The sequence below is a fragment of the Carlito syrichta genome, unplaced genomic scaffold, assembly GCF_000164805.1.
Source record: "Carlito syrichta isolate Samal-C Ts95f unplaced genomic scaffold, Tarsius_syrichta-2.0.1 Scaffold135939, whole genome shotgun sequence".
Classification (NCBI taxonomy): domain Eukaryota; kingdom Metazoa; phylum Chordata; class Mammalia; order Primates; family Tarsiidae; genus Carlito; species Carlito syrichta.
Window position 1 is genome coordinate 28 of NW_007080035.1, and position 23569 is coordinate 23596.

The window sequence follows — 23569 nt, forward strand, 5'->3', positions numbered from 1 at the left end:
GGCCGAGCCCAGGCAGCGAGGACATGCCCGGGAGACAGCGCCAGGCCCTCCTGCGCGCGGCCCGTCCACCCAGCCCAGGCCTGTGTGAGGGGCGCCGGGGAGAAGGTGCAGAGGCGCCTCCTCCTCGCACACCGAGCGACTTCAGCTTGCCCCCGCCCTGGCTCCAAGCAGAAAGGAGAGGGTGGGGAGCAGGACGAAGATCACGGGAGGGGCCGGCCAAGAGGGCACGAAGCATCCGGGCACGAAGGACGGCGGTCCACCCGGGAGACCCGGATGGCGGAGGCGGGGAGACAGGCTCCTGGAAAGGGCTGGGCCGGGCTGGGGGAGGCCAGCCTGGCCAGGCAGACGGCAGCAGCCGGCGGCATTTTCAGAAACACCTGTGAAGCAAATACACGGATAACCCGACTCCCACCTCTCGCTGTTCTCTGTGGAAGGCCCAGAGAAACGCCAAGAATGAGCAGCTGCGGGCCAGGAGCTCCTGGGCAGTGGCGGAAAGGGAAGGGGCGCTCCTGGTCTTGGGGTCAACAGGGCTGAGTCCCAGCCTCTGCCCAGTGAGGTGAGGCAGGTCTGTCTTGTCCCCACACAAGCAGCCCGGACGCGTGGCCACGGACACAACAGCGCCAGGCGGAAAGAGTCTGGGAGGGGCTGAGCATGTCCCAGACGCAGGAGTGGGCCGCTCCCACTCGGTCCACGCCCGTCTCCGCTCGGCACCAACCTCCTTTGCCCACCCCAGCCCCAGGGGAAACCCCCCTTGCCAAGTTTGCCGAACTCGAGCCCCTTGCGGGAGTGGCCCTCTCCTGCCCCGCTCCGTCCTGCTGCTGACACAGGCCTCTGGTTCAGGCCGAGGCTGGCCCCGTTCTGCCTCGGCCAGTAGCAGCACGGTCACCAGCCTGGGCAGTTCAGACCACCAGTGTGTGTGTGGGGGGGGGGGTTCATCAGGCTGACTGACTTGTGGTCCCTTCAGGCTGGCTCAAAGCAAGACCAGGAGAGCCATTTTCGTTTTCTTTCAAATGCAGTTCTTTTCCAACATTGCCTGCAGGGAGCTTTGGTGCAGAGATCTGGGGGTGGGGGAGGCACTGGAAAAAGAAAAAAGTCCCAGCCAATTGCACAGAGCCTTTCCCTGGAAAAGCCCAGGCTCCAGGGTGGTCAGGACACATGGCTGCCCCCCCTCCCCCGGGGCCCTGACTTTGATGGTCGAGGCACAGGTGGGGATTCACTCCGTTCCCGCGTGAAAGCTGTCTGGGAGCAAGACGGTGGCCGGGATGTGTGTATATACGCATATATGTATGTATGTGCATGTATATATGATAGGCTATATTAGAAAATTCTCTCTATGTATAAATATAAAACACTGGTATCCAAACGTGACACCAACGGCTAACGAAAGTGCTGGACAGGAGTGAGGCCTGTGTGAGCTCGCGGGTAAAACTGCCCGTCCGAGTGCCAGGACGAGGGGGTGCGCTGGGGAAGCCAACGATGCAGGCCCCGTGGCGGGCGCCCAGGGAGAGGAAAGCGTGTGCGGCCCAGCCGGGCCCCCCGTGGCGCTCGGGCCCCGGGGTCTGCTCAGTCCCAGGGCCGTTGGCCGTCGTTCCAGTTGACGCCACGCCTCCCCTTCACCCTGCTGTCCCCAGGAGGAGCACAGGGCGGGGAGCAGGGCACGAGAGACAAGCGGCTCCCCGGAGGAAGGCCCGCCAGGCTGTGCCCACAGCTTCCTGGGCCGGTGGCGCCACGAGAGAGGGGAGTGCCGTGTGTGCCGCGGGCGGCGGCGGAGGAGGGCTGCGACAAAATTCTACTCGGAAAAGATCCGCTCCCATCGCCCCTCAAGCCAAGCCCTGCCTTCCCGCCTCCGGGCCTGGCCCCTGGGTGGGGACAGGAGGAAGAAGGGGCTTCCGCGTGACCCCAGAAGGCCCCACAAAGCATTAGCACCTCCACCACCCCAAGCCCCAGGCCTCTTCTGGCCCCAGGCCCACAGACAGCCCCACAGGCCAGCGGTCACCAGAGCTCGCGGGGCCAGAAAAGTCCCTCCAAGGACACAGTGCTACAAGAACGGGTTGGTGGTCGGAGGCCTGGAGGCAAATGGGCTTGCTGAGGGCCCGGTCTGGAAAGAAAAACAACAAATCACTGGATTAGAGGAGAGGGCTGGTGGCCAGAGACCCCGGTCCAGGGCTCCTTTCTCCCTCACAATGACTCTGCTGAGGGAAGTGGGGGAGAGAGAAAGACGCGGGTGGAGGGGGCAGCGCAACGTGGGCGACAGCAGCGCCTAGAGGCACTGAGGCCAGCAACGCCTCCCTCCATCTCTGGCCTGGAGGCGCAGGAGGCCCCGTATCGTATCGCTGTCTTCTGGAGGACGCGGACCCCAGCCCCCGTGGGAAAGCCCACACCACGGCCCCGACGCTGGGCACTCACCACGAAGGGGTTGGTGGAGATCCCTGCCGGCTGGCTCAGGGGCCTCTGGCCGGGCTTGGCTGGCCCCACATCCCCGAAGGTCGAGCCTGGGAGGCGAGCGAGCGACTCGATGGATAGGGTCCCAGCCCCACCCACCCTCCTGCGGGACAGGCACTTGCCACGCCCCAAAGCAGACGGCACACGGTGGGGCTGGGAGGCAGGCGGGAAAAGGAGGCACATCTGCACCCCTTACCATTCTGCTGCTGAGCCAGCAAGGTCTGTGGGGGATACAGGGGTGGCGGGAAGGTGCCAGCAAAGGCCCCAGTGGGTGGCACCGTCTGGGGGAATCCGGGTCCAGCACTGCTCATCCCAAAGCCGGGCCCTGGGGAGCAAGAGGCACGAGGCTCAGGCGGACGTCTGAGCAGTAGGCGGGAGAACCGTTTTCCTGAATCCCTCCAAGATGGGAAAACGGGATGCAGTTTTTCCCGAACACGTGGTGCCCAGTGAAGTCCCCCGAACGAGCCATGGCACTCTTCAGCTTCTCACGCCAGCCAGGGGTCGTGGCGTGGAGAACACCGTGGTTACAGACACGCGCATGGCACGGAACTGGGCACTTGCTGCCACCTACTAAACCTGGGCAAATTTCTAGCCCTCTCTGTGCCTCAGTTAGCTCTGAAATGGGGACGGCACCTATCTCCTAGGACTACTGCGAAAACCAAATAATGGCCATGAAGCGCTCTGCTCCGGGGGACAGCTGCAAGCGCTCTTACTTCTCTCTCCCTGGCCTCAAGGCTGCAGAGAACCTGAGGTGGGGGCCACGCGCACAAGTGAGGGGAGAAAAGCCGAGGCCGAAGGGGACCCCAGGACTTGGGCTGACAAGGACAGGGAACAGGGCTGTGAGGCAGGGGGCTTGAGCAGAGGCGCAGAAGGGAGAGGCTGGGCACCCGGAGGCTTTTAGACAGGAAGTCACTGCCACGGTCGGTCATCACGAAGACAGTCCTCAGCACAGACTCAGGTAAGTCGCAGCCTGATCTTCTCTGGTTCTAAAGTCTGGTTCTGTGCCTTGGGTGCTAGGTGGCCTGGTGCTACACGGGCAGGGGCGGACGGGGCTGCCTGCCCGGCAGCCGGAGACGAAGGGTCGCAGAGGGGAAGGGGCTCCCGGGGCAGGCTCAACGGGCAGGGCAGACGCCTGTGCGGGAAGCCTACCTGGGGCCACGCTGTCGGGCTGGAACGGATTGGTGGAAGGCAGCTGGGGCTGGGCGGCAGGGCCTGCGAAAGGGTTGGTGAAGGCTGCCCAGGGATGGGCGAGGCGGGAGAGAGAGGGTCACTGTTGGTCACCTGCTTGGTCCCAGGGCGTCTGAGCCTTCCTCTGGAACGCGATGTGCGGCTCTCTGCATCCCCACCCTGTCCAGAGCCCCCACGGCCTCCTGACCTTGGATCCCCCCCAGCCTCCCCGGGCAGGACTCACCTCCGAAGGCAAGCCCAGTGCTGCCGCCGCCACCACCCACGGCAGACCGAAGCGCCGGGACCTGGCCGGCCATCCCAAAGATGCTGCAACACAGGGAGACCCGTTGGCAGCCACACCCTCCAGGGCCCACATGCTGGGCAGGGGACCACGTGACAACTTGTCCCCCTCTTAAGGACGGGGCGGGGGGAGAGGGGAGGCCAGGAGGCACCGACCAGGCTGGGAAGAGCAAGGCCAGTGCTTCTGGGCAGGCTCTCCTGCCCCACGGTGGATTTCCTGATGCCGGACCTACCTGCCAGGGACACCTCCAGCTGGCACCGCAGGTCCCAGGAAGCTGCCCATGTCAGCAAGGCTGTTTGGCTGGCTGGCAGGTGCAAGAGGAGCGGCACCAAATGGAGTCACCTGGCTGCTCCCTGGGCAGTTGTAGGAAACACAACAGGGAGTGCTGTGGTGAGACGGGACTGGAAGGGCAGGAGCGACGTCATGAGAAGCACCCACTGGGTCCTCTGACCCCCCGTTCAGGAGGGCTCGTTTCCCACTGAGGGCTCTGGGCAAGGTGACAGCTCAGCCCTTCTCGGGCTCCCCTGTGCACAGAGCTGCCACTGCTGAGAAAGCCGCTCTTCCTTGTGTCAGGCCGTCCTCCCTCCTGCTCTAGTTTGGCTTACACGTCCCACTTTCTCCCTCAAGAGATGGAAAAGTCTGTCCTCTCCTCAAACCAGCATTTCCATTCATGGATACATCACACGAAGGGGCAGGCAGAGGAGCTGTGAAGGAGGGTAAGAAGCTCTCCTGGACCGTGGCACGGACAGGCAGACATTTCCAGCTGTCAGTACCACTCCTTCCCCCACCAAGCCGCCTCCTCTTGGGAGGCCACCCTGACGCCCTGAGCTTGGCCCTGTGCTCATGGGGCCAGGCCGGTTGCCAGGTTCTCCTCCCTCCCTCGTTTTCACAGTCAAAAAGAAAAGCCCCAAGTGGAAGCCTCGCCACACAGCCCAAGGGGCAAGAGTCCTGGAAATTCTAAGCAATGCTGTCTCGTGGGAAGAGGTGTGAGTCCCTGTCGTTTTAAGAAAGCCTCTTCATCTGCGCCTGAAAGTCTCTGACCTGCATGGCGGGGCCCTGTCGACCACTCTGGGCTGTCGTGACGGTAAAATGAGACCCCAGACGGAAAAACCCTTGTTTCTCCGAGGGCTGGAAGCTCTGCCTAGTGTGTGCCACATGACGGCGCTCAGTGATTGTCTGCTGAGTGAGCATCTGAAAGAGCAGAACCAGAGGAATGAGATGCCAGCTCTGGCTCTACCACCTCTGTGACTTTGGCGAACCGTCTGCAGAGCTCTCTCAGTGGCTGGTTGTAAAGAGCCTCTGAGATCCACGAAAGGGTTTTGAAATCTGTCAAGGGCAACACAAATATGAGGCACTGCCATACCTATGATACAAGAGCCCGCTTTCAGGGTCACAGGGGCAGGACAGCATCTCAAAGGAAACACTGGCTGGTTGTCTCAGGTCCAGACCGGACCCTCCCCTGAGCACACAGCTTGCAGCCTTTGCCTTTAATAAGAGTCCCCACCCGAGGCCTTGGCCGCAAACTCCTACTCACCCTCAGGCTCAACAGAACATGTCTTTGGATGGGCCTTCCCTGACTCACTATCCTGGTTTCCTCTCACAGCACCACGCTCTTTTCCTTCATAGAACCTGACATATTTGCACTCACATGCTTTTTTTTGAGTCTGAGTCTCACTCTGTCGCCCAGGCTGGAGTGCAGTGGCACACTCACGGCCACCGCAGCCTCGACCTGCTGGGCTCCGGCAGTCCTTCCGTCTCAGCCTTCCAAGTAGCTCAACTACAGACATAACGCCACCACGGCCGGCTAGTTTTTATATTTACTGTAGAGACGAGTTCTCACCAAGTTGCCCAGGCTGGTCTCAAACCCCCGGGCAGAGGCAATCCTCTCGCCTCGGCCTCCCAAAGCGCTGGGATTACAGGCTGAGCCACTGCACCCAGCCGCTTTTGTTTATTTCTGTATCAACTATGTCCTTACTAGAGCAAATCCACTGCCAGGGATTTGCTTACAGATATAACTTTCAAATGTGCAAAACATGATAAAAAGTTATTGCACGTCCCATTTTTTCCCTCAAGAGATGGAAGAGTCTGTCCTTTCCTGAAACCAGCATTTCCATTAATGGATACGTCACATGAAGGGGCAGGCAGAGGAGCTGTTTAACAGCAAAAGACCGGAAACATCCTAATATTCATCAATAGGGAACTGATTAAATAAGTTATGGTATATGCATACAATGAACGCTTATGCAGCTATAAAAAAGAATGAGGTGTTGGGCATGGTGGCTCATGCCTGTAACCCCAGCACTTTGGGAGGCTGAGGCGAGAGGATTGCCTGAGTCCAGGGCTTCAAGCCCAGCCCGGGCAACTAGGCAAGACCTCATCTCTACAATAAACAAAAAAATCAGCCAGGCACGGTGGCCTGCGCCTGTGGCTCCAGCTACTCGGAAGGTTGAGGCAGAAGAGTCCCCTGAGCCCAGCAGGTTGAGGCTGTGGTGGCCCTGGCGTGCCATTGTATTCCAGCCTGGGCCACAGAGTGAGACGCCAACTCAAAAAGGAAGGCAAAAAAGAATGAGGAGGCTTTTCATGTACTGATAAAAATGTCTAGTAGAATTTAGCTTTAAATGATCAAGGTGCAGAACAATGTGCACATTATGCCATAAAATGCGTAAAGAGATGAACAGACAGGAACGTGGAAAAGGAAGAAGGCCACGGGCTCCTCTTCCTAGAGGCGCAGCGGTGGAAGGGAAGTCAGACAACAGAGACCAGCATGGGTAAGACGGGGATACATCTGAAAGATGAGTGTCTCTGTAGGAAGAGGGCTGTGCAAGCAGAGGAAGTGGAGGCGGAATCCCGGCGTGAGAGCTGACGGATGCAGCCCATGGGAAGTGGCAAGGAGGCGAGGACCGCGTTCGCGAGGGAAGGTAACTTTGCTCATGAGACAAGAGGAAACAAAGGGAAAGGAAAAGATAGACAGGAGACAAGGAAAGGCAAAGCCAGGTTGCCGCTCCAATCTTTGTTGCTTTCTGTCTCCTGTCAACAAAAGATGTCCAACTCTATAAAATACTTCAAGATTTTTACTCTAGCCAAATGCGAGCGACCAGGCCCAGGACGCAGCCCCAGGAAGTCTTGTGTTCAAGGTGGCTGAATTGCCGTTTGGTTATATGGATTTCAGGGGGGGAGAAGTTACCAAAGAAAACCCCAAAACCCTTAAATCCGCGTATGTGAGGTTTTCATTGATTTGGCCCAGGAAGGCGGAACATTTCCAAGGTGTAGTCAAAGATTTCTTGACTGGGCAACTTGTCAGCATACAGTTACCCAAGGAATTCTGAAAGCAGTAAAGGAAATGGGCAGTCTGAGGAACAACGAGGGAGCCGAGTTTCTGGATGTGCAGATGAAGCTTTAGGAGTAATGGTAACGGTAGAGTTCAGAGAGAGCAGGCAAGGGACTGAAAAGGTGCCGAGTCCCTAAAAAACAGCTTTACAGGGCTGGAAAATACTTTGATTGTCCTTCTTGTCTGGTATGTGATACCAGAGCCAGGTTGGAAAAGAAATCACATTAAAGGCTAGGAAGTTGGCAAGGCAAATAAAAAAGGTCAGGGTTCAGTCATTACCCACGAATACCACAGCCTGGTTTCTCGTCAGTAGAGTTTTGGGCTTTTCTGGATGTCCCAGAACCGGAATTTGAACCTCCTTGCTCTTCCCTTTTTAAACGCTTTATTTGTCCCTTCGAGGGGATGTGCGCATGTGCCAGGCACTAGGCATAAATGACAGCGGCCCAGGCCCTAAGATAGAGGAGCTCAGAACCCAGCAGGGAACACGAAGCACCTGCGCCTGCCTGCCGCCAGGCCCTGAAGACCAGCTCCCTCTGACTGAGTGTCAGCACCCACAGGACGGCGCTCTCCTTCGCCACCTCCCTCCAAACTTCCTGGACGAAAAGCTCTGGCTGCCCCTGTGCACACTTGGTCGCCAATCCTCCCCCACCCCCAGGACGTGAGACAGGCTGGAGAGCCAGAAGGGTGGTGCTGGACCTGTCACTGATTCTCCAGGCCAGGTCTTCCCCTTGCCTGTCCACCCCACAGTGCAGCACACGGAAGCCCCACGGGAACACAGCTCTCTCTCCTCAGATGGGGCGGCCTCCTCAGTGAAGGGCCTAGTCTTCACGTTCCAAGAACCTCCCCCAGTGAGGACCAGGCCTTCCACCTTGCCAGACGGGGGACGGGCTGCAGGCCATGCTGTGCCTCCCTGAGGACACCAGGGGGCAGAGCCATCCCTAACCCAAGTGGACTCGACCCCGGTGCAGAGGATGCGTTCTCATAACGGAGGCCGTGGCCCAGGAGTTCTCTCTGCTCTTGTTCGCTTTTCATATGCTTCTTCCACACTTCCAGAGCCTCACTCCATGTGGCTGGATTTGTACACATGCCTCACAGAGATTTCAGGGGGAAAGTAGTTTTAAAAACTTCTCCTCTCCATACTCCCCCTCAGAAATACAAAAATAAAACCAGGCTTGTCAGAAGAGACACCCACCTCTCAAAATCTCCTTTCCTACTTCATACCCAGTACCTCTCTATGTCACACTCACAGGAACACCTGCATAATCATGGTGTAGTGGGAAGCGAAGGAGGTCTGACACCAGCATTAGATTTTGGCCAAGTCACTGGCCAAGTTGAGCCAGTTTCCTCAACTGCAAAGGGAGCTTTCCTTCCTCATGGACACAATACGGGAAAGCTCCTAGCAATGGCAGAATCCTTGTAAATGTGAGTTAGTTCAGTATTTGGCTGCAGATTGACTGCTTTTTGAGACCACCAGACACTGGACAAAGAATTTAATGCCTGGGACTTCTGTGGGGCTGAGGCTTTCTCTCTCTATTCTATGGGTCTGCCCTGAAAATTCTGTCTTTAAAGCAACTGGTTGCACTAGAAAGGCATATCTGAAGAGACCAATCTATAACAACCTTATATAGGCTGCTTCATCTAGTGCTCCCATTCCCAGGAATGTATCTTTCTTGCTAAATTAGATATTCCTGCATCAATTTACATACCTGCCAACAGCGTACAAAAGGGTCCACTTCCACATATAGTACTTGCCATTATAAATCTTTAAAAATGTTGTCAATATAATGTGCAAAATGACACAGTGGCTCACGCCAGTAATCCCAAAACTTTGGGAGGCTGGAGCAGGATTTGGGACCAGTCTGGGCAATATAGTGGGACCCTGTCTTTACAAAAATACAAAAATTAGCTAGGTGTAGTAGCGCGCACTTGTAATCCCAAGTACTCAGGAGGTTGAGGCAGAAGGACTGCTTGAGCCCAGGAGTTTGAGGCTGCAGTGAACTATTATCGCACCACTGCATTCCGGTCTGGGCAACAAAATGAGACCCTGTCTCTCAAAAAATAAAATTTATATGTACACACACACACACAAAATTACCTTATCCTAGTTTGCAGTTCTCTGATTAGGTAGACTGAGAATATCTTCATAGTCTTTCTGGGTATTACCTGCCTGTATCCCTTGTCCAATTTCTTTTTTCATATTTAAGAGTTTTAAAAACACTTTATGAGTATTGACTTTTGTCTATTTTCCATACTATATCTACTCCCTACCTGCTTCATGCCTTTAAGCTTTGTTTAGGACATCTCTTGTCACACAGAACGTGACTCATGCAATTTCTATTTGTTAGAACTGATAGAGGTTCTGTGTTCTAGTATATGGTAAAATTATAAAAGGGTTATATGTTTGAAAATGATATATAGTCTGTTGGTTACAAATGTCTATTTACATTTATCAGATCAAAGGCATTAAATAGTTACTCAAATCGCCCACTTTCTTTCTTGTCTATCTACCTACCTGTTAATCTTGTGAGAAAGCATGTTACAGTCTCCTCCATTGGCTTATTATGTTCTCCTTGTGTCTAGGAGTTTGAATCTTGTCTTGAATCTCAAGCTTGTGGTGTCAGTTACTTTAAGTACATGACTGTGAGAAACTCTTTGTGAATTTTAACTTTTACTGATGTAAAATGCCACTTCTTGTCCCATTCAAAAGAATAAAGACAAAATAACAAAAGCCACCAACCAGCTCAGAATGGCACAGGGGGAATGCTGTGGGCAAAGCAACAGTCAAGAAGTCTGGCTCTTCCCTCAGCGCTGTCACTCTGTGGGCGGCACGACTAGGAGAATGGCTTAGCTGCCTCATCTGTAAAATGCCTCAATTTTAAGGGCACCTTCCAGCCCTCAAAACGCTATGATCAGAGGACCTTGGGTAGGTTGTGGGGTAGGAAGAATAACTTACCAAAGCTGTAACTTCCAGTTAGCATCCGACTGGCTGGCAGTGAGGGCGGAGAAGGGAATGGTGGGTAGAGGAAGGGAGAAAGAGAAAGCGTAAGTCACTGGCTTTGCCCCAGACATCTGGACTTTAAAGCGCTCCAGCTGCCCTCCCGTGCAGCCAGGATGTCCAAAAGCAGAGGGCAGCCCAAAGGCTACGAAGACTTGATGTCTGGGCACTTAAGGAGAGCCAAATGCTTTAAGAAGGCCTCTAGAGTCTCTTGCAATTGCTAAGTGACACAACATAGAGTTCACAGGCCTTTGCTCTCATAGGGATGAGTGGGGACTTCTGGAGACTACTCTGAACCTTGACCCTTTGGGGCAGTACACCACACAACCAGAGCACTTTAGATAAAAAGTCACGTCCATTCTCAATTTTTCCAGGGCTCAGGTCTTCTATACTTCACAGTCAGAAATCTCCTAGTGTATAACCTTCACTGCAATTTTAGTTTCTTTTCTTATGTAAAAAAATAGAACAACAGCACCACCTCTTCCTGACAAGAATGTCAAGTCACTCTCATCCTTTCCTGAGGCTGCTTCTCTTTGGGCTCTGTCTCCTTTGCACAGACCTTTAGATGAGTGGGCATGTGAATGAAGGATGATGCCTGGATGTGAATGAGTGGACACTGTTGGAAGAGAGAAAAGAAAGCAGTGGGATGGAGTTTACCTGCAGGTGTCGTCTGGGCCTGGAAGGGGGCTTGGCCAGCTGGAGGAATGCTGCCAAATGCAGAACAGCTGGGGCTACTGCCAAAGGCATCAAAGTTGGCAAAGCCCCCATGGGAAGGTGTCTGGCCTACAGGGAGAGGGAATATAAGGGCTATATAAGAAGATGGCTATGCATATTCTTGTAAGTATCTACTCATTCGAAAGGCCAAAGCCCACTCTTATGGGACTTCCACCTTTCCACAGGTTCCTCTTCAGAGGGAGATGGCAGGGCCCTGGCGTCAAAAGCCAGATCCATGTAAGGGGAAAGGGGCACCCAGGGGTCTTCAAGTTCACACCTTGCCGTCCTTCATCCTTACCCCATGAGGTATTAGTATTAACATTTCTGTCAGGGCCTAGTTTGGGGAAGAATCATATGAAAAAATACTTTTTTACATAGGAGAAGGAACCTGAAAAATAAAAAAGAGGAAAACAGACACCACTTTGCTCAACTCTCTGTTGGCTATTGCTGATATTTGGGAAGGAGGCAGAGGAAATGGAACACACGACAATCCCCTGCCTCCCATTTTAATAGCCAGAGAAAGTTTTTAACAAGGGCTCGGTGGCTCAGCCTGTAATCCCAGCGCTTTGGGAGGCCAAGGTGAGTGGATTGCCTGAGCCCGCAGGTTCAAGACCCGCCTGGGCAACTTGGCGAGACCTCATCTCTACAATAAATCAAAAATTAGCCAGGTGTGGCAGCGCGCGCCTGTAGTTCCAGCTACTTGGAAGGCTGAGGCGGAAGGATCGCCGGAGCCCAGCAGGTTGAGGTTGCAGTGGCCGGGGGCAGCCACTGCACTCCAGCCTGGATGACAGAGTAAGACTTCAACTCAAAAAAAAGGCTATTTCCAGTGTTCCAAGAGGAAGTGCTAGCAGCCCCCAACTGGAATGCTTTACAGTCAAACAAAATCCCAGCCAGGCTTATTGGACACCAATCCTCCCAGCCTGTGGCCTCAGAAAGACCATCGTGTCTGAAGATGATCTGGAGCCATGGGGAACTTGGTCACCCTAAGGGATTGCTTTCTTGTGTTGTAAGTGCATACATTGCAGGGAGGTTTTCACCCCGAGTTCCACTTACCCCCGAAGGCTGGGAATGCAGCAAAAGCTGGTGCCACTTGGGGAGCAGCAAAGGGGTCTCCGCCGATGTCAGCCAGCAGGTCAGTACTGGCTTTCTTGACGGGATGGGGAGGTGGCTGAGAGCTCCGCGCCTGGGACGTCCTCGCCTGAGACTGACTGACAGACTTGGGAGAGAAGGAATCGCACACAGTGCTCAGCATCTCAGACACGATCCAGGCCCCTCCATGGCTCCCCGGGCTGCCCCCAGGGAGGCAGGTGGAGAGAGAAGACAGGGAGTAGCTTCCGTAACTGAGAAGCTTCCTGGGCAGAGGTGGCCACGGTCCCTCTCATGTCTCACATCCTCCTCATCTTCCCAGAGCCACATGTTTTGGAGGGTATGAGCTAAGGTAACCCCGAGACATGCAGGAATGTTGCCCTACAGTGCCCTGGAGCTCATCTTTCCAGGTATTGGATGCAGTGTCCTGCTCCCTTCTGTGTTTCCTTAGAGGGAATAGTCAGGTTTGGAGTTGGTACTCTGACTTCTCTAAATATCACTTACTGTTGGCTTCTGTTTTTCAAACGATATGCGGTCCAGAGGTAATAAATGCAAGATAGAGATAACAGCAAGGCTGAGAACCAACTCACACCTCCTTTACTGTTTTCTCCTAAGTCCAGGGAATCTGATTTAGAAAACTGACACCTGTCTCCCAAATCTCAGCATAAACATGAAAGGCAGATGAGAATTACCTGACTTGAGGTGGGGGCAGCAGTTGAGAGAGATGGCACAGGATCACCCAGAAGTGTCCGCAAGGGCTTTCCTTCTGGGATGGAGCCCTGGGCAGGGGTGGAGGCACTGCCTTTGGCATAAACAGGCCCCTTAACTTGGTCTGGGGGTACATACCTTTGAGAAAGAATAGTCAGGCTATAAAGAAAGGGACGAAACCTTGGACCGTGCTCAACTTAGGTGCTCGGAAAAACACAGATTACAGAAGTCTAAGTCCTTTCTCATTTTTTCTCTACTAATTCCCTTTTTTGAAAGGAATTTAGCAAAGTTCTGCCTATCCTGGGCATCCCCTTGAGCATCTTATTTTTTATTTTTTTGAGTTGGAGTCTCACTCTGTCACCCAGACTGGAGTGCAATGGCCGCTCCCGGCCACCACAGCCTCGACCTGCTGGGATCCGGCGATCCCTCCGCCTCAGCCTTCCGAGTAGCTGGAACTACAGGCACGTGCTACCACGCCCAGCTGATTTTTTGATTTATTGTAGAGATGAGGTCTTGTCAAGTTGCCCAGGCGGGTCTCGAACCCGCGGGCTCAGGCAATCCACTCACCTCGGCCTCCCAAAGTGCTGGGATTACAGGCTGAACCACCGAGCCCGGCTGATGCCCATTTTTTAAGGCAGGAATGTTCAGTTTGCTTTGGCTTGTGTTTATTTTCCTTTCTCGCTCCTTTTTGACACCTCAAATCATCTCAGTTTCAAGTAATAACACATACTAGAATGTTGACAGGCAGATGCCATTTTCCAACTTCCTACTCAAGGTCCCGGTTTTTATTTCCTGGGTTGTTCTTCCAATTCCTCCTTTCCAGCCCCATAGAAAAGCCACCTGCCACCTCATCCTCTAGGTGCTCACCATCTATACCTCTGTCCTGCCGGCTGCTGCCACTTCTGATAAAATGCCCTTCCACCACAGTCTGTGTAGTCCCTGCTCTGGAAGTATCATCTTAATGCTGAGGCCATCCTAGACGGGACCTCAAAATGTGCCCTTATCCGTGCCAGTCTCCCTGTCTCTGCATTCTCTTCGTCTTACAGTCACTCCCCAAAACATGGACACCCCAGATACCAAACAATAGGAAGTACCACTGCAGAGAGAAAAGGCAAGGGAGAACAGAGATGCTGGTTTTTTCATCAGAACAGATTACAGTTGTCTCTTGGTATCTTTGGGGTGTTGGTTCCGGGATTCTCCCTCAACCCCTGAATTCCATAATCAGAGTATGCTCAAGTCCTTGATATAAAATGGTGAAGTATTTGCATATAACCTATGCACATCTTCCTGTATACTTTGAATCAATTCTAGAGTACTTATAATACTCAATACACTGTAAATGCTATGCAAATACTGCATTGTTTAATTTTTCTTGCTGTAATGTTTTTATTTTTTTGCTCCCCAAGTATTTTTAATCTGAGGATGATTGAATCTATGGATGCAGAACTTGTGCATACGAAGGACAGACCATACATATAAATCACAAACGGTGGGTTAAAGAATAAAGCTATGGGATGCATGCTTCCAGCCACCTCTCCCCATAGTCAAGGTCAGCTGAGCTACAAAAATGAACTCCTGCAGGCCTACCTCCCCACTCCAATCAGCCTACTGTCTCCCCAAAAGAGAGTACATCAAATTCGCAGGGTTAGTGACTGACAACAAGTTGTCCTTTCATGCGGATTTATTATTTTGAAGTCAGAATTTAGCCCTAACTGAATCTGAGCAGAAGATCAACCCAAGCCTAGCCTTTGTGAGAAAGCCCAAATTCAGCTCTGGAAGCTGGACTGTCAGATAAAGGATGTGTTGAACATGTTTCCATAGCAACCTCTTTCCTACTCCTTACCATCTCTTCTTCTCATATTTTTCCTGGAGAAACTCCTTCACCTTCTGAGGATCCCTGGAATCTGGTACTAAGGATGTCCGAGCATCAAACAGACCCAGCCAAATCTTCCTGCAAACCTAGAAGAATGACGTCAGGAGACAGAGGAGTCAGAGCACAAAGCATGGAATGTGCAAGATACCACTTTCACTCCCTATTGATTCATCAGTAATGATCTACTGAGCAAGGACACAGTGCTAGGATCTGGGGATACCTGGCAAAATAGACACAATCCCTGTCCTCACAGAGTTTAGAATCTAACGAGGAGGTCATGCCATAGATAAACAAAACCAAATTTACAATCACATCTTATAGCACGTATTGATAAAGGAAAATATGGCCGGGTTGGTGGCTCAGCCTGTAAGCCCAGCACTTTGAGAGGCCAAGGCAAGTGGATTGCCTGAGTCCGCAGGTTCAAGACCCACCCGGGCAACTTGGCGAGACCTCGCCTCTACAATAAATAAAAAAAAATTAGCCGGGTATGGTAGTGTGCACCTGTAGTTCCAGCTAGTTGGAAAGCTGAGGCGGATGGATTGCCGGAGCCCAGCAGGTCGAGGCTGTGGTGGCCGGGAGTGTGCCACTGCACTCCAGTCTGGGCCACAGAGTGAGACTCCAACTCAAAAAAAAAAAAAAAAAAGAAAGAAAGAAAGAAAAAGGAAAATAGAGGACCATGAGAATTATGGAGAAGTAAATTTGGATGAGGATAGGGTCCAGGTCAATTTTCAGAGTTCTGGCTTCCAGGACATCCCCCAGACGCCCTGATGGCACCCTCTCAGGAACCCAACCACCCATAATCTTGGAGTACCGCTAACACAAAGGATGGCAATTTCTAATCAGCAGGTTTACCTGGGGAAGTGGTTTAAGTCACTTTCCAGTAAATGTCATGGACTTAGATCCAAGTTGCCAAGGCTCAAATCAATAGAGCTGGCTCCAGAGGGGCTGGCCCAGTCAACGCTGAATACTCACCAACTGGAACTCTAACCATTTTCCCCCTCCAGTGCCCATGGGCTACCCCTTGAGACATGCTACTTCCCTTGATTCCTCAAAAAGGGCCTAGACAAAACATCATCTTAGTTATACAAAACTAAAATTCGGCAAATATACCTAAGGTAAGAAATCTTACATACTGAAAAATTAAAAGAAAACTGTAGGGTTTCTCTATAATCCCGAGGTAAAGTTCTGTCTACAGATAGGGCAGCTACAACCTTCTAAGCGATTCCATCAGGGGCAGCTCACCTCATTTCCACGAGACTGTAGGAATACCACCTCAGGCTCAGTGAAAGTTGTCATGGAGATGGACTTGACGCGATGAGGGGGGTTCAGCCCTCTCCTGTGGGAGAGAAATGGAAAGAGAAGTATAGTACAGTTAGTACTGCATGCTGTCTATAGGAGGAGGAGGAGGGAGAAAGGATAAAGCTACAGCACACAAGCTAAGACCATGTGAACCCCCACCTGAAGCTAATTCCTAATTCCAAGAAAGAAGGAAAGCAAGGATGTGGTGGAGGCTTCTAACAAGAGACAGGAAAGAGCGAGTCAGGAACATACTGTGAGCCCAGTCATTCTGGAGAGGGAAAACAGAGCCTGCCCATCCAGAAGCCTCCCCTAGCCTGGCTCAGCTCCCAACAGTGTCAGTGTTCAGTCTGCAGGGCTGAAGAGGCATCTCTGAGAACTTAGACTTATGACCCCTTCCCATTTCCTGTTTTATCATGGTTTTAGACCTGCAGAACCTCCAATGTCCCAGAGCCCAAAAGAACACAAATCCCTTAAACATAAGAGAAGGCCAAAACGAAGGCCTATGACTCTCCTGATAATGTTAACAAAGACAGGATTTGGTGACAAAAAAAACAGTCGCTAGGCCGGCTGCCCCACTCTTGTGGAGTAGTGGCCCAGAAGGGTGGAGTGGTGTTAGGATGAAGAGAGTGTCTCTCCTTCAGGAAGCCATCTCTGGCAGAAGAAATATTTGACTTTCCTATATCTAGATCTTTCAATAAAGCAGGAAGAAGTCAAGTTCAACTATGAAACACAAGACTGGCATGGGCCAGGAATATTTATCCTGTAGCAACGCTTTTGTGCCTGCTCTGTTCGTTCTATTAACTCCCTGGGAGTTCAGTTCTGCCTACAGAAACCCTGTGGAGATTCCAGAAGAAAAGAAGGCCTCCTTGCCTACACTCAACTGGTCTCTGCAGTGTTCGAATGGGAAACTTGGGGCTAAGCCAGGTAGGGCTTCACAGGTTCCTCTTTCTTTGCACCTTAAGTCTGACTCTGCTTTAGACCTACTGCCCTCATTGGATTAAAACAAAACTGGCCAAACCAAAACAAATGTACTAGACCCTGGGACCAGAAGAAAAAGACAGTCTAAACTGATGAGACCTCCTCAGACATTTGATCTTGTGGGGGAAAAATGGACAAATCAAGTCATTAAAATAAAAGCAAATCTAGAATAAACAGTATCCTGGCTGATGTCCTCAGGAAAGCGAAGGGGAAAAAGAGAGAAAGTTTACCAAATAGAAATCCTAAAAATTCACAATCAAGTGAAGGAAACACATTCATGCTTACAGGTGCATACAGAATAAAGGTGCTCCTGCCAAGTCTGGGAGAATGGCAGGGTAGGTGCGAGTGCAAACAAAGGCAGTGGGGCAGGGAGTAGGGGGACACAGTACAGGGTGAATAGCAAAGGACAGCTGCCTTTTGGATGAAAAATTACTCCTGGGATTCTAGCAAAGGACAGGACACTGGAGGCTACAGTTCAGGTTATTTCCAGCCCTTCTGCTGCTAGAGTTTAAGTAAAAGGTCTCAAAATAGCCTCGTAAAAACAAGCAGTATCAAAGAGGACCGATGCTCCAAGGAAAGGCAAGTGAAGGGAAAACCAAAAGAAGGCTTTGTTGCCACACATCAAACAACAGCTCTTAAACTTGATCTGCCCTGAAGACTCTTCCGATCACATTTCAGAGACAGTCTAGTTTTCTCCCTAATGCCTCTCTTACTAATGGCTTGGTTTAGTTTTGCTTTTGATTTTAGCAGCCTGCTCGTATACTCTCTCCCTTGCTCTTTCTCACCTGAGCCTCTAGGCCCTTCTCCCTCAGAAAGGTAGTCCTTCCTGAGATTTATCCAGATCTCACTGTCCCTGTGATCTCAGAAGTCCTCCTCTTTAGCTCCTACCAAAAAAATTCACTTTGTTAAAATGCAAGGCATTTAGGCACTTGGGGGATAGAAAAATGATGGGACCTAGTCCTCTATCAAGAAGAATTGAGGGCCGGGCTCCGTGGCTCAGCCTGTAATCCCACCCTTTGGGAGGCTGAGGTGGGTGGATTGCCTGAGCCTGCGGGTTTGAGACCCGCCTGGGCAACTTGGCGAGACCTCATCTCTACAATAAATCAAAAATTGGCCGGGCATGGTAGCGCGCGCCTGTAGTTCCAGCTACTCGGAAGGCGGAGGTGGAAGGATCGCCGGAGCCCAGGAGGTCGAGGCTGCGGTGGCCGGGAGCGGCCACTGCACTCCAGTCTGGGCGACAGAGTGGAACTCCAACTCAAAAAAAAAAGAAGAGGAATCGAGGAAGCCTGGACAAGGGCACGTCGCAATGCAGTCAGGCACTATTCCGTCAGGCACTGATCAGGGGAGACTGTGACTCCAGGATGTAGCAGGAAGAGAAATGGTCACGGGAAAGGTAAAACATTATATTTACACTAGAAAAACAGATTCTAAGCCTATCACTAAAAGGTCATTGACATTTCCTGAAAGGACAACCAGGAACTGTTAGCAGAGTGTAAACAGGGAGGTGTGCTTCCTTGTGGGGGGAGGAGCAGGACTCAACCCGGGCATCAATCAAGGGGGATGATTAGAACAACAGAACGTCTTATGGCTTAGCATGGACTGTAAGGGGTGTGTGCGTGTGTGTGTGTGTGTGTGTGTGTGTGTGTGTGTGTGCGCGCGCTGAGGGTGGGAGGTTGATAGGATGGGAAGGCAGAGAAATTAAGAAATGATTTAGGAGCTTTGGGCCAAATGAATCTGGTGGAACAGGATGTTTCCACAGCACAGTACAGTACAAAAAGCATTGCTCTGACCTTGATGTCTGTAGACTGGATTATGTATAACCAGAATCACAGTTTGGGGGCAGGGAGAGCTCTCTACAAGACAATACTCTGCAGCCCAGGAAGAAGGCCTAGTTACATGGCCTATGAGTCAGAGTATTTCTTTCTGAATCACAGAGAGGCCACCACTGGCTGAGAGAAGCAAGTTAGAAACGAGAGCCCCTCTCCTCTCAGTAGCTGAAATCATGTGGTCGTAGGTGTACTGCATTTTACTGGGTACATAAAAAGGTCGTGCAGTGGGCCAAATGTGAGTCACTGGCCTGGAATTACACAAACCCAACTTTCCAACTTGCACCCAGCTTCCCAACATAATTCTCAAGTTCTTCCCAAAAGAAGAGAAGGAGACACTTCCTTTCAGTTATCACAACAAATCCATTCTGTTATTTCTTTTTTTTTTTGAGTTAGAGTCTCACTCCTTCACCCAGGCTGGGGTGCAGTGACACGCATGCTCATGGCCATCCCAGTGTTGACCTGCTGGGCCCCAGCGATCCTTCCACCTCAGCCTTCCAAGTAGCTGGAACTATAGGCGCGCGCTACCACGCCCAGTTAATTTTTGATTTATTGTAGAGACGAGGTCTCGCCAAGTTGCCCAGGCTGGTCTTGAACCCGTGGGCTCAGGCAATCCACTCGCCTCGGCCTCCCAAAGTGCTGAGACGACAGGCTGAGCCACCGAGCCCGGACCATTCTGTTTTTTCTAACCAGAAATTGGTAGGGAAGTACAGAGATAAATTTTCCCCACATAGGGCTTTTTCCAGTTGGAAGCAAGTACATTATGAGGACTCAGGCCTCCATCAGTCATGTTGCCTTTCTGCACTTCAGTTTCTTTTCCACAGAGCACCTAAAGGGCACTTGAAGTACTCTGACTTATTTGGCAAGTGAAGCCACTTGGATGTGTAGAAGTCTAAAGCCTGTCCAAATCTCCGTTTCCCCTCTGCCTTTTCCCTTTTGATTCCATTAAGCATACTATTTCCGCGGGACATGGTAGCTCACACCTGTCATCCCAGCACTTTGGAGGGCCGACACAAGAGGATTGCCTGAGCCCAGGGATTCGAGATCAGCCCAGGCAATTGGTGAGACCTTGTCTTGACAATAAATCAAAAAATTAGCCTGGTGTGGTAGCATGTGCCTATAGTTCCAGTTACTTGGAAGGCTGAGACGGAAGGATCGCCTGAGCCCAGCAGGTAGAGGTTGCAGTGGCCGTGAGCGTGCCACTGCACTCCAGCCTTGGGCGACAGAGTGAGACTCCAACTCAAAAAAAAAAAAAAAAAGGCATACTATTTCCACAAACACCACACCTTTTGTTTTTCTGTGGTCATCATCCTCAAGCTGGCCCAGGGTTTTGCTTCTATCTTGCTTTATAAAAGCATCAAACCTGCTTAACTGCTCAGATAAAAAGATTCTACCAGGTCAACAATGGAAAAAAACCAGTTCCACCCAGCACTCAAGTTCTTTTATTTGTGCCAAATTTGGACTTGGGAATTCCTTGCCTCTGAAAATGTGTTCAAATTTATACACCCGACTGTGTTTCTCTGCTCTGGGATTCCTCTTCTAAACTAGTTTAGCGCTTGTCGTGGATTCAAACATCACCATTAAGAGTCCCTGTTAGGAACCTTCAGAAGTCTCTAATAGAAAGGTTTCCCTACTACCCTGCTCTTCGGTCAGTTTCACTAACTGTAGGGAATCTCTTCCTAATCTAAATTCTGCTTCAACCCATTTCCTTTGTTTTTCCTCAGTAGCAATAATCAACAGCTGTCCTCTTAATTGGAGCCAGGCAGAGATCCTAACAGCATCACCAGCTGCCCTCCTCTTTAGGCTTAATCTCAATTCTTTTTACATATTTCTTCCTGCCTTCTTCTCATCTCCTTAGCATATAATTTATTACCTCCTTAGAAGCTTTTCAAGTGGTTCATGGGCGCTTCATGGGCCTAAATCTGTACTTTAATGAGATTATGCCAACTCTACCCAGCAGAGGAGAATATGCAAGGTACAGGAGGAAGGGACAGAGGGATGGGACTAAGACAGGGACAAGGTACACAGGTACCTCTTCAACCCAGATAGATGGAAAAGTACTAAATTATTGACAACATACTATACCTTTCCTTCCATGGAGATAAAAATGCTTCAACTAGGAACCACTACTAGCAAGCCAGAGAGGAAAAACAGGCATAGGTAGCACAGGAACTTGTCACAAATAAAGAGCTGTCAGGCACATCTCTTGACACCCCGCTCCGAGGTCTGTCCAACTTAATTCTGCCCAACTCCCATCGCCACAGTAAAGTTGGGCAGAAGCAGAAAAGACAAGTATCAATTACTGAGACCTGAAGGACAACGGATTAAAGGACAGACCCAAACAGCCAGGTCAAGAAAATATGCCAAGTTTTGCTGAAAAAATTGGGTGTCAAAGTTTGTGTCCATCCCTGATGTCAATGAGATCTTGAGCCTCAACATCCATTTTATTTCTGAGGAACAGTGGTTTATTCAAAGAAGCATCGAGGAAAACCAGAACGAGAAAAAACATTTAAGGCACTGCTCTGGAAAGAGATGCTTTTTAGCAGCAAATTTTTGTCCCATCTTAAGCTTCAAATGGCAGATTCATTCTCCAGTCGAAGAGTTAGAAATATAACTAAACAAACAAGCATATGTGTATGTTGGGGAAATTGAACAGATCCATATCTAGGCTAAGGAAATTAGGTACTGGAAGAAAACCAAATGAATTAAACTAGGTCAAATGTGGGACCTACAATTGTGGCGGTATGTATGTAAATTTAGAAACAGAAGAAACTAGCAGCCTCTCTCTTAAGCCCTCACACCAACACTGTAGGTTTCTGCTACAGCTGAGAAAATATTTCTCATTAAAAAAGAGAGAGCAAGAATGAGCTCATCCATGCAGGAAGGCAGGCATAGTCATACCCACCCACCAATATTAAAATGTGTGTTTTTCTTCTGAACTTAGGAAATCCAACTTTGGCTTGAACAGTCAACTTTGCTACATCAGCCAATCCAGCCAGCTGGGAACTCTTGAAATTCTGCTCACTGCCCTCAGAAGACTCCATCCCCTTAAGAGGTAGACATATTTGTAACACAGTGAACAGAAAACTGGCCTTTCAAATAAAGGCATTCTGCAGTCTCCTTTCTCGGGCTATGGTGCTAAGCATGGTGTTTCAATTTTCCTCCTAAATATCCTCTTCATTTTAACAAAGAATACTTCTTCTCTTTATATCATACCTCAGTAAGAGCTCCCATCACTCTCTAATTCACACTGAAATTTATTTTATTTTATAGCTCTGACTTCTACCTACAATTGTATTTTTTGTATTTATTTTATGTATTGATTTTTAATTTTATGTATTTTTTAATGTATTGATTTTATGCATTTATTTAAGTCAGCGTTTTGTTCTGTAGCCCAGGTTGAAGTGTAGCGGCACGATCACAGCTTACTGCAGTCCTGAATTCCTGGGCTCAAGTGATCCTCCCACCTCAGCCTCCCAAGTAGCTAGGACTACAGGCAAGGACTACAGGCATGCACTACCATGCTCAATTAATTTTTAAATTTTTCTGTAGAAAGGGGATCGCACTGAGACCCAGGCTGGTCTCAAACTCCTGGCCTCAAGTGATCCTCCCACTTTGGCCTTCCAAAGTGCTAGGATTACAGGAGTGAGCCACTGCACCCAGCCAGAATTATTTATTCATCGTCCATGGCCTCCACTAGCATGCAAGCTACATGAGGATGGGGACTTTGTTGTCACCCTGCCTCTAGTGCCTAAAATAGTGTCTAGGGCTTGATAGACACTCAATGAGTATTTGTCAACTGAGCCAATCTATGTGCAAACTTGGCCTGCCACAATGTTCACTTCCGAGACCACAAACTCCTACTCCACGGGCAACCAACCATGTGCATTTAAGACGTTAGTTGGTCTCCCTGCCACCATGGAGCCGTATCTTCAGAAATAAGCATCCCCTGACTCATGTTCTGTCTGTGGTCCACCTGCCAGCCTCCAGCCCTTCACACAGCACACCAAAAGAACACAGGCAATGCCTTGATGAGACCCCCTTAAAAGGTTTATATGCTGTGCCCTTGTACATGCTAATTATAGGGAAACTCCAATTTCTCAGAGTTCCACCTGATGTTCCCCTCCTTTTCTCAACATGCCTTCAGTCTAGCTTCACGTACTAACCCAGCACCTTGATCTTTCACTCTCCCCTCATTTCCTGCTAACAAAGGGTTGGCCTAACTTCTCATTTCCCAACCACCAAAATACGTTCCCTACAGACTACCACGTCAAGTGTCACTCACTGACTGTGTCCCACAATGCTTTACCAAAATACTAAGCAAAAATGTTTTTAGGATTTCTTGAAACTAAAAAGTAGCTGGTGGATTCCTCCTACGTGGTCCCATGGAAACTTAAGCCTCTACCCAGTGAGGTACATACATCCTCATACAAAGCCAGGCCTCTTGGGGGAACTTTTCTTTTTCTTTTTAGTTTTTTGAGTTGGAGTCTCACTCTGTCGCCCAGGCTGGAGTGCAGTGGCATGCTCGCAGCCACCCCAGCATCGACCTGCGGGGCCCCGGTGATCCTTCCTCCTCAACCTTCCAAGTAGCCAGAACTACAGGTGAATACTACCACGCCCAGCTAATTTTTGATTTATTGTAGTGATGGGGGGGTCTCACCAAGTTGCCTGGGCTGGTCTCGAACCCGCAGGCACAGGCAATCCACTCACTTCAGCCTCCCAAAGTGCTGGGATCACAGGCTGAGACACTGAGCCCCGCCAGGAATACTTTTCCATTAAACTAATTGATCTACTGGGCTCGGTGGCTCAGCCTGTAATCCCAGAACTTTGGGAGGCCGAGGTGAGTGGATTG

At 50.7% G+C, this 23569-nt stretch overlaps 1 protein-coding gene across 1 annotated transcript in view; it reads right to left on the bottom strand.

Moving 5' to 3' along the window:
- Positions 1–993: 993 nt before the first annotated feature.
- The window catches only part of AGFG2 (ArfGAP with FG repeats 2), a 24228-nt gene continuing 1652 nt past the window's right edge, over positions 994–23569 (bottom strand). Inside the window, exons 2-13 of the mRNA XM_021708380.1 lie at positions 15857–15950; positions 14585–14700; positions 12726–12879; positions 12001–12163; positions 10891–11016; positions 10192–10224; positions 4143–4263; positions 3854–3936; positions 3592–3675; positions 2639–2767; positions 2407–2492; positions 994–2098 (exon numbers count right to left, since the gene is read on the bottom strand). Coding sequence (XP_021564055.1) covers positions 2039–2098; positions 2407–2492; positions 2639–2767; positions 3592–3675; positions 3854–3936; positions 4143–4263; positions 10192–10224; positions 10891–11016; positions 12001–12163; positions 12726–12879; positions 14585–14700; positions 15857–15950 — 1249 coding nt within the window. The 3' untranslated portion in view covers positions 994–2038. The remainder of the gene's footprint in view (positions 2099–2406; positions 2493–2638; positions 2768–3591; positions 3676–3853; positions 3937–4142; positions 4264–10191; positions 10225–10890; positions 11017–12000; positions 12164–12725; positions 12880–14584; positions 14701–15856; positions 15951–23569) is intronic.